Raw genomic sequence first — 15,570 nt, 5'->3', positions numbered from 1 at the left:
GAATCATGCGTTATGGTGGAGGCATACCAGTCGCCATACCAACATTTTTAGTTTAACGTTTGTCTCGTCTCAGTGTCACTTTAATCTGGGTGAAGGCTGAACCTAGTTTTACTGTTGACCTATTTTTTTTTTTTTTTGATGATTTTACCTTTCATTGCATTTATTTCCACAAGTTGCACAATTCGAGTAAAAAAAGAATGAACAATACAAAAACAACTAGCATGGCAATCAAATGCAATACAGAGTGTGGCGGAAGCAGCAGAGAATGGTGTTAATTGAAAATAGATTGTGATGGTTTTGAGATATCCAAGATGGCTGCCAAAATGGCTATCAAAAAAAAATGAAATTCCAATATGAGTATTTCCTTTATAGATAGTGAAAAATTAAAAATAAATTGTTTTTCCCAATTTCAAGGATGCTGAATCCTAAACTGGTCAGAGCATCTCTTTCATCCCTGAGGAATTTGTAATATATTCAAGATGGCTTCCAAAATAGATGCCAAAACCAGAAACTCCCATATATTTCCTTTTGAATGGTGAATAAAGACCAAGCTTGTCATAACCGAGCTCGCTGTAACTGAGCAGGTCTGCCATAAGTTTGGCAGGCAATGGAAAATTCAAACAACACAATCACCTCATTGAATGCAGTTCTTCATTATAAATAATCTCATTATAACAGGGTTTTACCATTGTGAGGAGCTTAGGGATTTCCCTTCTTCTGGAGTGGATGTATCAGTCTTCCTGTCTGATTGATTATTCTTTCTTCAGCTATGTTGCAGTTGTATGATAATATATACCTTAAGGAGATATTGCACCAGGTTTAGGAAATTTACTGATGTATTGTGTCTCAGCCCTTATCTTTTCCATTAGAAAGGCATTGTATATTCCAGAATGCTTCCTAAATAATTATATATCATTATTAAAAAAGACTACAACAGTGTTTGCATATATGTTCATTTGCTCAGAATGCTTGGTTTTCATCATAAAAGTTTGGCAGTGATATTGAAATTGTACTTATATGTAAAGCATTTTGACATCTATTTAATATTGCCTTTCATCTGTTCGGAAAGTGTTGACGATATTCCAGAAAGCGTGTGGTCGATTTTATTTCAACGACCTCCGTTGCGTTGCGTTGACTTTGATTTATGTATATTGAATTGCAATGTGAAGCAAAGTTTTACTCTGTCAAGGCATCACCTCGACGATACTCAGCAGCATGTTTGTAGGATAGTCACGTCCCATTTTGTAGAAGCTGAGTGCACTTCTTCATCTTGTTATGTGGGTCTAAAGCTCTTTTCAAAAGCACTGCAATTCCGGACAGTGGGCCATACATGTTGAAGTGCAGATATTTGTGAATATGATGGATGAAAACATCCGTTCTCAGACTCTTGTGTTGTAAGGGCTGAAGACAATTTAATCTGGTTCTGTAGATGTTCCCAACATTATAACATCACTTGGAGCCGAGGTTGTGTAAACAGCTGTAGGTATTTGTCCTGTGCAGATAAACATATTGAAGAAAAAAGTTTATAAGAAGCCTCTAGAGGCATTTTCAGATTTTTTCACTTGAATTCACATTTTTAGAAAAATTAGATAAATACTCGCAAGTAAGAAAATGCAAATTAGTTAGGTTCACATGATGTTCTTAACTTCCTAGTCTTGTTAAACTTGGTTTTAAATAGTAACTGTACAGTGTAGACACACTAAAAAATTAGCAAAAATTTGATTGGTCTATTATCAACATGACAAGATTTCTTGTAGTTTATGCTCTATCTATACACCACAGGGAGTCTACACAGATTTGAGTTATGACCATCAAATTCATACGTCACAGATACAATGTACATAACCTAAAAAATGTCATTCAAATTTGAATGTAGGTGACGTCTGACAAGTTTAAAGGTCAAAATGCCAATGAACTTTCCCTAATAAGCACTGTACTCACAGTATTGTGATGCACCCTTACTAACTTTCCACAGATTTGAGCTACAGACTGTATGACCACCAAACTCACATCACAGGTTCATAACCTTAAAGATTCCAGTCGAGTTTGAATATGGATAAGGTCTGACAAGGTCAAAGGTCAAATGGTCAATGAACTGATAAGTACTATACACATAGCATTGTGCTGTACTCTCAATAACTTTCCACAGCTTTGAGCTTTGACCACCAAATTCACATCACAAATACATAACCTAAAGATGCCACTCAGGATTGAATATTGGTGAATTCACAGGTATATCACCTAAAGATGCCTGTCAAGCTCGACTATTGGTGAGTTCTGGCAAGGTCAAAGGAAAAAATGTCAATGAACCTTCCCGGATAAGCATTATAAATTGTGTGATCTTTTAACTTTCCACAGCTTTGAGCTATGACCACAAAACTCACACCACAGGTACAATCACCTAAAGATGCCAGTCAAGTTGAAATATTGGTGAAATCAGACATGGTGAAAGGTCAAAAGGTTAATGAACTAATGTTTAAAAACACTATGTTTCACTTCATATCTAGGAAGTGGCTCAAGGTATCATGAAACTTCGTACATATCTATAGATGCATGTACTGCCTGTCGGTGATTCCCTGGGTAATTTTAGGGTCATGGGGTCAAAGTTCAAGGGTTAAAGGCCAGGTTAAAATGCTAAAATTTTACTATTTGATGCAGAAATTACACTTTTTCTCCATACTTTGGAAATTAGTCAATGCGTATAAAAGGGTTAAAGGTCAAGTAACAATCGTCAAATCCCCTGATACCTGCTCTCTTAAACAATATAGCCATTGATCCAATTAAACCTACCTCAAGGAAAGTGAACAATCACCACATTTGTGATAAATATGTCATTTTATTTTTTGTCAATTATGTGAAACTGTCATCACTCAATGTCAAGACGTACTATAGACTTACTAGGAGAACCATGCATCATGGCGGAGGCATACCAGTCACCATATCGACATTTCTAGTTGACTTTCTACCTGTACATTTATTCCAACTGTTGTTACATTTTGTTATTATCTACTCTCTGGTACAGTGAGATTGATGCATATGGCTTCAAGAGGCCTGAGGACTTTGACTATGAGACATATGAGGAGTTCATGAAGCAGTACTTGTCAGTTCTGGCCAGGAGAGCCAGCAAATGGGCACCCATGATGAAGGGAAATGAGAAAGTGCCAAAGTCCAGAAAAGGTATGTATCAGTTCTCTGCATTTATCGTTACCTTTGATCTCGCGATGTTAAAATCCTCTCGGATTAACGTTTTGTCCATAAAGTTTGTATATTGATATAATATAACGTGTCACAACAAAAGAGCCAAAAGTGATGAAATTAGGTTTGAAGTCAGACTGTTTAAATTGCTTCATGAATTTCTGTTTTTGAGATAATTATGCCCAGTGTGTGTAGTCTAAGGCTTTTTCTACCTTCTGTCTAAATTTCATGACAAAATTATTTATGGAAAGGCAAAAAAAATCAGGATTTTCTGTGGGCCAGGCATGTTTTCGGGGTAAAATTTAGAATTGTTGCTTTTAATGCTGCTCCTAGTGTTTAGCCTGTTGTAGGGTCAAATGTCATATTTTGTCTGGATGTCTTGTGTGTGCCAGACACATGGCATTTTGTGACAGATATTGAAATTTTGCACTCATATCAGGGCCCCGTTTTATCAAGATTGAGCGTTGAACGTTGATTGTGAAATCAACGCTAACTTTAATCAACTTAAAGTCGGCTATAGCCTTAAATCAACTTTAAGTTTTTGTTTTACGAAGAGACTTAATAGGCGATTATAGTTATAGCTGATCACCATGACTTAATAATTGATTTAGTCAAAACAAAAAACACAGGACGAGGCTGGTTTCTGGTACTGTCTGCTCAAAAACAATACAATACATAAAGCAAAACAAACAACAAAAACACGAATGTACATGATTGTTTGCCACAGCCACGGAAGCGTAGTCTGCTAGTGCGCCACAGTATGATTAGCGCTACAGCCGCTGAATTAGAAGTATGTTTGCAACAGAACCGCAAAATATGCAGTTGTTTTGCGTTGCATGACGAAAGTGGGTCGATAGATCTAGCACATCTCGAACTCAATGAAAATCTGCGTACCGTGAAGATCCTGCACACTACTACGTAGGATCTTAGATCTAACGTTGGTATTCATTGACGACATGGATAATCTGACACAGAGGATTTTCTGCAGTTCCAGTGGGACTGTCCAAGGTGAAGGTCATGTTTTGTATTAGTGTTTCAAGTCTTGTATGTTACGTGTAGGATCGGCTTCGTAAAGAATAGATCGCGAGTCTACATGTCGAAATTCTAGACCTAGTAGACGCTCTAGTCTACAGTGTACGGTAAGTACAAACGACCCGCTGTAACGTCACTTAGGCCTGTTGGTTAGAAAGATCTTACTGTCGTACTCGGTGCTATAGAATTAAACTATTCACTTTCTGTAGAGGCCTACTAAACTATTAATTAGTATGTATTGACGAACTAGCTCTACATAGGCCTACACACGTCTGAAATCACTGGTTTCCTCGCATATTCTTTGGCAAGATATGCATTGCACACAGACGCAGTTCCAGCGCTCGGTTACTTGTCCTTGCTGGCGATGGCTTGATGGGCAGGCGGGCGGGCCGAGGTGCCGGGCGCGCAGGGTGGGATTGGGACTGCTGTCTGGGGGTTTGCGAGAAAAGACCCCAACTAGATGAAAAGAAACGTAACCAAATGTTAGAGAAAGCAGGGAGGTGTAAGAAAAGGAGAGACAACTCCTGCTCTCCTTTGAAGGATGCGCGGTACCGCCGAGAAGTTATGCGCTTAACTACAGGTGGAAATCAGGTGCTTTGACAAAAGAGAGCATCAATAATCGGGACTAGCGCTCTCACATCTAGAAATACTTGCCCCTACTGCATTTCGCTCTCTCTCTTTCAATGTGATGGCAACAATGAATTTGTGTACCTTGAAGTGGAGCAGCGAATCAAAATGCAGCGTAAAACTGACAATTTTAACAGCAAATAGTTTAAAAGCACGCTGGTGCACGCTTTAGCGGAGTACCTTATTTTAAAGATCAAAATATCCCAGATTAAAGTATAGAAAACTAACATGCGGAAATGTGCGCATTATAGAAAAATATTAGGTTTTTAAGAGGGCCTAAATTTCATTTCATTTCAGTTTGCGCATTACGAAGAAACTAGAAATACATGTTTATAATATTGAATTCTTTCCTAAACTACTCTTAATCAATTCGAGTATTTCATTTAAAATTTTACGCGGGAATAAAGCTTGTAATTCAACGAAAGGTGAAATGCGTTCTTCGTCTCCGAACTTCGCCTTGCAACTTGAGCGGTGCAGAGCATGACTTCAAAGCGTATAGTAGAATGCTAGACATCCCATTGTAACGCTTTGAAACCAAACATGTGTTTGCATGAATTACGAACGAGTTGTCTCTCCTTTTCTTACAACTCCCTGGAGAAAGTGAGCAGTTAACAGACAAACATTTGTGACAAGACCCCAGCTAGACTAGGAAAGTGTGACACTCATCTTTCTTCTGTAAATTGCCTTACAATTGGGTCTACCTTGACTGTCTCTACTTAAAGTTGATTTTTTTATCAACTATAAAGTTATCATGGATTTGGAGCGGTTGTGAAAACTTAAAGTTGATTTGAGAGGAAGTTAAAGTTGATTTCAATTGTGGGTCTCTTGATAAAACGCACTTGAAGTTGATTTGGAAGTTAATCATTGATTAATGGACTTAGAGTTGATTTGAGAGGTTAATCATAGATTATCTTGACTTAAAGTTAATTTTATCAAGATAAAGTTAGCGTCGATTGTGAAATCAACACTAACTTTGGTCAACTTAAAGTTAATTTTATCAAGATAAAGTTAGCGTCGATTGTGAAATCAACTCTAACTTTGGTCAACTTAAAGTTGGCTATAACTTTAAATCAACTTTAAGTTTCTGTTTTACGAAGAGACTTAATAGTCGATTATAGTTATAGGTGATCACCATGACTTAATTATTGATTTAGTCAAAACAAAAAACACAGGACGAGGCTGGTTTCCGGTACTGTCTGCTTAAAAAACAATGAAATACATAAAGCAAAACAAACTAACAAAAACACGAATGTGCATGATTGTTTGCCATACATGCCATGGCCATGGAAGCGTAGTCTGCTAGTGCGCCACAGTATGATTAGCACTATGTACAGCCGCTGAATTAGAAGTATGTTTGCAACAGAACCGCAAAATGCCAAAATTGTACGCGTTTTGTGTTGTAATGACGAAAGTAGGTCGATGATCTAGCACATCTCGAGCTCAACGAAAATCTGTGTACCGTAAAGATCCTGCACATCACGTAGGATCTTAGATCTGAGGTTAGTATTCATTGACATGGCATGGATAAATACGTACAGTATAGCTGACAGTCCAAGATGAAGGTCGTGTATGCATTGTTTCAAGTCTTGTGTGTTACGTGTAGGATTATGGAAACTTGTGAGAGTGTGGTGACTAGCTTTTTTTTTTTAAGGTGCATGGTCCCGGTGTTTTAGTCAAATGCGTACTTGGGCGCACGGCGCAAGTTACTTAACGTTACTTAACGTTACTTAGGCCTAAGTGGTTAGATAGATCTTACTGTCGTACTCGGTGCTATAGATTTAAACTCTTTACTTTCTGTATCTGCGTACTAAACTATTGATTAGTATCTATTAATGAACTAGCTCTAGGCGTACGCACATCAGAAATCGCTGGTTTCCTCGCATATTCTTTGGCAAGATATGCATTGCACACAGACGTAGTTCCAGCATTCGGTTACTTGCCCTTGCCGAGGCGCTGGGCGGGCAGGGTAGGATTGAGATTGTTTGCATGCAGCAGTCGCGTAAGCAATGCATGCCGATCATGAATTTCATGCAAGGAAAAAGACCATAACTAGATGAAAGACACGTAACTAAATGTTAGAGAAAGTGAGCAGTTGACAGACAAGCATTTGTGACAAGAACCCAGCTAGACTAGGAAAGTGTGACAGTCATCTCTCTTCTGTAATTTGGCTTAAAAATTGAGTCTACCTAAACTGTCTCTACTTAAAGTTGATATCTTATCAACTATAAAGTTATCATGGATTTGGAGCGGTTGTGAAAACTTAAAGTTGATTTGGGATGAAGTTAAAGCTGATTTCAACTCTGGGTCTCTTGATAAAACGGACTTGAAGTTGATTTGGAAGTTAATCATTGATTGAGTGGACTTAGAGTTGATTTGGGAGGTTAATCATAGATTATCTTGACTTAAAGTTAAATTTATCTTTTGATAAAACGGGGCCCAGCTATATGACGGTCAAATCTAGACTCCTGTGTATGCTGATGCTGCCCTTTGTCTTCCCTCCTTTGTAATGTTATAGGTCACATTAAAGGTGCATGGTCCCTGTGTTTTAGTCAAATGCGTACTCGGGCGCACAGCGCAGGTTTCCTATAGAGACCTACGCTATCGACTCCTCTTTAGTGCTTACGCTTTGGCCCACTTCCCCGAGTCAGAAGAAGTCCGATTCACTGTAGTCAGTGGTCAGATCACAGTTCGGCTCATGATTCGGCTGAGGGGGATGACAGCTTTAGCAAACTTCTTTTGTGATGTCATAATAACAAGCTCATATGCACGCACCCTGGCATTACTACAGACTGCGCGATGCGCAGAGAAGACAACGAAGGCAACATTACTTAGCAACGCCTACACACTTTACTCTTGAGGACAGCTCAACTTTGGTAATCTTCGTATCAATGCTAACGGTGATCGGCAGTATCATCAACAGCGCCCTCTACACTACCGGGACTATGCCCCTTTAAGATTGCTGACTCCACTGGCCACACCTTCAGACAGTTTTTATTATACCTCCACCCACACATAGTGCGTACAGGGGTATATAGGAATAACTCTGAGGTCAGGTGGCCGGTCGGTCGGGTGGTCAGTAGGGCGGGCGGGGAGGTCTGGCAGTCAGTCAGTCAAAAATCTTGTGGATCAAACTACTCTCATTTTTTGAGCAATTGACCCCAAATTTGGCATGTGTGACCATGATCAAAGGTAGATGTGCAAGATACCTTTATCGTTAGTATCGCATAATGCATTGCCATGGCAACGACATATTTTCATTAAAAATTGTGGATCGAACTACTCTCTCATTTTTTGAGCAATAATTAAACCCAAATTGGGCATGTGTGACCGCTATCAAAGTAAGATGTGCAAGATGCCTTTTTCGTTAGTATTGCATGATGCATTGCCATGGCAACGGCAAATTTTTAAATTTTGAATTTGAAATTTAAATTGTGAAATTTGGGATATGTAATCAATGTGATGTTGTAGTTGTGCAGGATGCCTTTTTATACCCCCGCCACACTTAGTGTGAAGGGGGTATACAGGAATCAACGTGATGTCGGTCGGTCGGTCTGTTGCAAAATCTTGTGTCGCGAACTCCTTCTACAGTTTTGAAGCAATTTAAATGAAACTTGGGTAAATGATGATATTGAGGTATAGATGTGCAAGACATGTTTTTTGTGTTTGTTGGACAATGCGTTGCCATGGTAACCACAATTTTACCAAAACCTTGTGGAGGGAACTACTTCCATAGTATTTAAGCAATCAGTTTCAAAATTGGTATCTGTGATGATCTATAGGTGTATTTATGCAAGACACTCTTTGTGTTTGTACTTGACAAAGCGATGCCATGGTAACCGCATGTTTTCTTCGAAATCCTGTGGAGTAAACAGCTTCCGCAGTTTTGAAGCAATTGAAATCAAATTTGGTAGGTATTATGGCCTTGAGGCAGAGATGTGGAACACATAATTTTTGTGTTTGTCAGACAAAGGGTTGCCATGGTAACCATAATTTTACCAAAACCTTGTGGATTGAATAACTTCCACATCATTCAAGCAATTAAGGTCAAATTTAGTATATATGATGATCGGGAGGTGTAGTTATGCAAGACACCAATGTGTTAATATAGGAAAAATGTGTTGCCATGATAACCACTCATTTTTGTATCAAATTGAACAATTTAATCTATGAAGGTGAAATTTGGTGTGTATGATGCTCTTTAAGTGTAGTTTTGCAAAATGTCCTTTGTATTTGTATCGGACAATGCGTTGCCATGGTAACCGCATTTTTTTTTTTCAAAATCATATGGAGTGAACTTCTTCCACAGTTTTCAAGCAATTAAAACCAAATTTGGTAGGCATTATGGCCCTGAGGTATAGATGTGGAACACATAATTTTTGTATTTGTCACACGAACCGTTGCCAGGGTAACCACAATTTTACCAAAACCTTGCAGATCCAATAACTTTTCCATCGTTCAAGCAATTAAAGTCAAATTTAGTATGTATCATGATCTAGAAGTGTAGTTTTGCAAGGCACCAATGTCTTAGTATTAGGAAAATGTGTTGCCATGGTAACCACTCATTTTTGTATCAAAATAAACCATTCAAGCTATGAAGGTCAAATTTGGTGTGTATGATGGTCTGTAAGTGTAGTGATGCTACGGGAAAGCATGTTTCCATTTGCTGTAAGTTTTATACTCAGTGTCAACTCTGTAATTGTACAGTAAACTAAAATTATTCTCTTTCCAATTCGACAAGTGCACAAACTTGGTATTAACGTCATTGCCCTCATGACATCACAAACTATAAAGCAACACTAGGGGCGGGGGTATTAATCACCTTCAGTGATAATTCTAGTTTTGTTTGTGAATAAATCTGTTGCCATGGCAACAGCAGTTTTTTTTGTACAAATCATACGGAAATATGTGGATTGACCTAACTCCCTGAGTTAGACTCCGTGAGTTTTTATGCCTCCGCCATGAAGTGTCGCCGGAGGCATTATGTTTTCGGGTTGTTTGTCCATCCGTAATCAATTTTGTGGACAGCGTATTTAAAAAACCGTTTGAGGTATCCTAATGAAACTTAGCATATTACAACTGTATGTATGAGTGGGCGAAGTTGTGCCTATCAACTTTTGGGTGCACATGCTAAAGGTCAAAGGTCAAGGTCAAAGCTCAAAATTTCACTATTTCCCCTATATCTATGCAATGCATGGAGGTATTTTCTTGAAACTTGGTGTATACATGAACTACCAAATAAAGATCCCCAGAGAGAGTTTTGGGTCATTAGGTCAAGGGTCAAAGGTCAAGTGAAAATGCTAAAATTTCACTTTTTTTTCCATATCTCACAAATATTTGAAGGTATCTTCATGGAACTTAGTATATATGCATGTACTGACTGGCAGTGATCATGCAGGGAATTAAGTGGTCATGGGTCAAAGGTCAGGGGTCAAAGGTCAAGGTCAGCTCATCAAAATGTCTTATTTCCCTCTTATCTTATGCAAGATGCAATGCCTGCAGGATTTTTTTCTTGAAATTTAGTGTATGCATGTATTACCCAATACAGATTCTCGTGGAAGTTTCTTGCCAAAAGGTCAAAAGGTCAAAGGTCAAGTGAAAGTGCTAAATTTCACTTCTTCTTTAAACTTGTAAAAGGGTCAAAAGTTGGGTACAGATCCTCAAATCCCCAAATACCTGCACTCTTTAGACAGTATAGCCATTCATCCTGATAAACCTAGTTCAAGAAAAGTGAACATTCAATGCATTTGTGACGAACCTGTCATTTTAATATTTTGCCAGTTACAATGTATGTGAAACTGTCATCACACATTGTCATGACATTGTGCTATACATACTGTAGACCTATTCGAAGAACCATTATGGCGGAGGCATACCAGTCGCCATAGCGACATTTCTAGTTGAGTATTTGACTTGAATTTTGGCACGTGTGACCACCACAGTATGTAGCATGTGCAGAACACATCTTCTGTCGATGTTGAACAATGCATTTCCATGGTAACACCTTTTTTTAATAAAAAGAATACAAAAATATTGTCAATTCAGCTAACTCCCTCAGTCTTTGAGCATATGGCTTGAAATTTGGCACATGTGACTTCTATGGTATGTAGATGTGCAAATTTAATCTTTCGTCATTGTTGAACGATGCGTTATGGTAACGGCATATTCTGCATAAAAATCATACAAAAAATGTGGATTCAGTTAACTCCCTCAGTCTTTGAGCATTTGGCTTGAAATTTGGTACATGTGACTGCTGTAGTACATGGATGTGCAAACTTATTCTTTCGTGATTGGTGAACAATGCATTGCCATGGTAACAGTTTATTTTGGATGAAAAATCATACAAAAATATTGTGGATTCAGTGTACTTCCTCAGTCTGTGAGAACTTGGCTTGAAATTTGGCACACGTGTCTGCTGTAGCACATAAATGTGCAAACTTATTCTTTTGTCATTGGTGAACAATGCGTTGCCATGGTAACAGCATATTTTGAATGAAAAATCATACAAAAATACTGTGGATTCAGTTAACTCCCTCAGTCTTTAAGAATTTAGCTTGAAGTTTGGCACATGTGACCGCTATAGTACATAGATGTTAAAACTTATCATTCGTCATTGTTGAACAATGCGTTGCTGTGGTAACAGCATGTTTTGATTGAAAATCATAAAAAAATACTGTGGATTCAGTTAACTCCCTAAGTCTGAGCATTTGGCTTGAAATTTGGCATTGATATGTGACCACTATAGTACAAAGATGTGCAAACTTATTCTTTCATCATTGGTGAACAATGTGTTGCCATGGTAACAGCATATTTTGAATGAAAAATCATACAAAAATACTGTGGATTCAGTTAACTCCCCAAGTCTTTGAGCCTTTGGCTTGAAATTTGGCACATGTGACCGCTATAGTATGAAGATGTGCAAACTTTATCTTTTTTCATTGTTGAAAAATGTGTTGCCATGGTAACAGCATATTTTGAGTGAAAATCGTGCAATAATGTGATTTCAGCTAACTCCCTCTACTCAGCTTTTGAGCATTTGACTTGAAAGTTGGCACATGTGATGGCTATGATATGTAGTTGTGAAAACTTCATTTTTTGTTTATGTCAAACATTGTGTTGCCATGGTAACAGCATTTTTTAATGAAAATCATAGAAATTGCCAATTTACATACTGTAAAACATTATTCTTCGCGGCAAGAATTTTTCGCGAATTGGAGTTGACGGCCTTTTTTGCGGCATAAAATTTTCGCGAACTGCCACTGGCATTCATTGTATTTAGTGTAGACAAGAACTTTCATGTGCATTTTAATTTCGCGAATCTTGGCGCTCGCGAAATACGTGAAATTAAAATGCATGCGAATATTCCTCGTTTTACAGTATCTTGCTTCCTCATGTTTTGAGCACTTACCTTTATTATGGCACATGTGACTATCAGTGAGCAAAATATACACTTATTCAATGTTGAACGATACATTGCCATGCTAATTTTTGTTTTCAATAAAAAGCATACAAAGTAAAATTTGCTAGTTGAGCTAACTCCCTCAGTGTTAGGTGGGGGTATTAATCACATTGAGTGATAGTTTAGTTTTGCTTTGATAATGCAGGTCAATCATGCTACACTCCTAATCTCTATACATTATGTAGTTTGTATTGATGCTGATCTCCATGTTTTGCCTTTTTGTAGAGTCAAAGGCAACAGTTTTGTTGTGTGACAGGTTCCACTTGTTGATAGATTTTGCACATATTTTGTAAAGAGTTGCAATGCCTTCAAATCTACACTCCTATTGGTTGATTGGAGGATGTAAGAAAGACATCAGTCACAAGCTCAAGGGTGTGGTATTAATGTTGCTGCACTGCAAGAAACCAAACTTTCATCAAACAGGAGCCTAAAAGGAAAGGACCATACATTTTTAGCTCACTTGAGCTGAACGCTCAAGTGAGCTATTGTGATCACTCTTTGTGATAATAAATCTGACAACTACAGTCAAACCTGTCTGTAGCGGCCACCCAAGGGAGGTGAAAGAGTGGCCTTTAAAGACAGATGACCGCTATAAATAGGCAGGTTATCCAACATTTTGTGTGCATTACCTCTATGTACAGTATGTATTATCATTGTAATTTGTATACATACAACGTATGGTAGTTAAAAGGACGTACATGCACATGCATTATGTATGCCAGGGCTCGACACTTTATGCCTCTTTGTCTGGTGGCCCATTTGGGCTACCAAATTATCTAAATGCAAAATTTTGGTGGTGCAAAAAAGATATGTAGTGGCCTGAAATAAAAGCAAATGTATTAATCCATATGGAATCTTCGTTACCTGATTAGGTCACCAAAATTTGGTGGCCTGACACTAATTTTTAGTGGCCCCAGGCCACCTGGCCACTGCTAATTTGGAGACCTGCGCACATGCAAATGTGTGTTTCATGCGTTGAACAATGCCAGCATTGATCAAGATGTTGCACAGTAGGTGTACATCAAGCAAGCGTTTCACTAGTGCATTTCTGTGGCTGAATGGCAGGTGAATACAGCAGTGGCAATCACTGAACATTAGCCACATATGACTGGCATGGCTGCAGAGCAGAAAAAAACATGATGAATTATGAAATCGGCTAGCTGTGGCTCTGCATGGGTCTGTGGCCACTATATACAGGTTAAAATCTACAGTGTGAGACAAATTTGATGGCTGCTGGCTGAGTTAGACAGGTGGCAGCTGTACACAGGGTCTTTGACATGGCTTTTCTCTCGGGTTATTTTTCAGTGGTTGCATGTGGCAGGTGGCCGCTAAGGCAGGTTTGACTATGACCCCGTTTACAGTGCAGGGCCGGCCAAGCCGCGGCCGAGCCCAGCCTCAATTGTGGTACACTCGGCCCTGCAATTTTGTCCATTTACAGTTCCGGGCTCGGCCTGGGCTTTTAATTCAAACCTTTCAATGTGGCATAGTCTGGTTTCCAGACCCTTTGCCAACTGGATTCCGTGGCGACAAAGTCGCCGCCTTTGCCGAACTTTGCTGAAGACAAAGGCCTCTGTAAGACAAAACCACCTTAAACTATACTAGTTTTCGACGTTGAGGGCATTAATATCTTGAATAGCGAAATAGTACGGGCAGAGGGTCAGGAATCCAGACTAAATTTGGTACCACATTTGGCCCAGTTTGCGTTTACAGTGAGAAAAGGCCAGGCTCAGCCATGGCCGACGAGACTACCTCCAGAGCTTGGCCAAATGCGTGGCCGATTTTGGTACCGCATTTGGCCTTTTGTGCGTCTACAGCGAAATGAAGGGCGGGCTCAGCCACGGCCAAGCCCGGCCCTTTTACTCACTGTAAACGGGGTCTGTGTTGTCTGTATTGTTCTTTGAATATCTAATTTAATCTGAACTTGAATGTGAGCAAATGCAGTTAATAAGAAGTCACTCCTGGTTTTTTTCCCCTGACCAGAGTGACAGCTTTCACTTTTTGATTAGAGATGACAATGTCGAGTCACATACTATGTTGCAATTGCCTAAACTGCCTCGGCTTGTGTCGCTTTTTTTCTTTTGTTTGTCATTATTTTTATGCCTCCACCACGAAGTGTCGCCGGAGGCATTATGTTTTCGGGTCGTCCGTCCATCCATCCTTCCGTCCGTAATCAATTTTGTGGGCAGTGTAACTAAAAAAAAAAACAGCATCCTAATGAAATTTGGCATGTCATATGTATGAGTGGGTGAAGTTGTGCCTGTCAACTTTTGGGTGCACATGCTCAAGGTTAAAGGTCAAAAGGTCAAATGCTCAAAATTTGACTATTTCCCCCATATCTATGTAGTGCCTGAAGGTATTTTCTTGAAACTTAGTGCATGCCTGTACTGCCAAATAAAGATTCTCAAGAGAGAGAGTTTTGGGTCATGAGGTCAAAGGTCAAGTGGATGTTAAAATTTCACCTTTTTCTCCATATCACACAAATGGTTTAAGGTACAATTGTTCCTTCATGGAGACTTGGTATATATGCATGTATTGACTGGCAGTGATTAGGGAATTGGAGGGTCATGGTTCAAAGGTCAAGGTCAACTCCTTAAAATTTCACTATTTCCCTCGTATTTATACAATGCCTGTAGAATTTTTCTTGAAACTTAATTTAATATGGAAACATGTATTACACAATAGAGATTCTCTGGGAAGTGTCTTGCCAAACAAGCAAAGGTCAAAGGTGACAGTGCTAAATTTCACTTTTTCCTCCATATTTCAAAAGTGACTCAAAGTATCATCATGAAACTTAGTACATATTTATGCATGTTCTACCTGACAGTGATTCTCTTGGGAATTTTAGGGTCATGTTATCAAAGGTCAAGGGTCAAAGGCCAGGTTAAAATGCAAATATTTTACTATCTAATACTGAGGTTGCACTTTTTATCCATACCTTGAAAATTACTCAATGCATAAACTTATAAAAGGGTCAAAAGTCAAGTAAAAATCTTCAAATTCCTGATATACCTGCACTCTTAGACAATAGTATAGCAATTCATCCAATTAAACCTAGTTGAAGTAAAGTGAACATTCAACACATTTGTGACAAACCTGTCATTTTAACATTTTGCTTATTATGTGAAACAGTCATCACACATTGTCAAGACAGTGTACTATAGACCTATAAGGAGAACCATGCATTATGACGGAGGCATACCAGTCACCAAAGTGACATTTCTAGTTTTATTAAATGTTTTGGTGGTGATGAATCATAATGA

The 15,570-nt window shown here is 38.7% G+C and overlaps 1 protein-coding gene across 1 annotated transcript in view; it reads left to right on the top strand.

Moving 5' to 3' along the window:
* Window positions 1-15,570, top strand: part of LOC140244592 (growth hormone-regulated TBC protein 1-A-like) — a 79,458-nt gene that overhangs the window by 18,962 nt on the left and 44,926 nt on the right. The window contains exon 2 of the mRNA XM_072324214.1: window positions 3,023-3,177. Within this exon, the coding sequence (XP_072180315.1) occupies window positions 3,023-3,177 (155 nt within the window). The remainder of the gene's footprint in view (window positions 1-3,022; window positions 3,178-15,570) is intronic.

This window comes from Diadema setosum, chromosome 21 (genome assembly GCF_964275005.1).
Source record: "Diadema setosum chromosome 21, eeDiaSeto1, whole genome shotgun sequence".
Lineage (NCBI taxonomy): Eukaryota > Metazoa > Echinodermata > Echinoidea > Diadematoida > Diadematidae > Diadema > Diadema setosum.
This window is presented reverse-complemented; position numbering and strand designations above follow the sequence as displayed.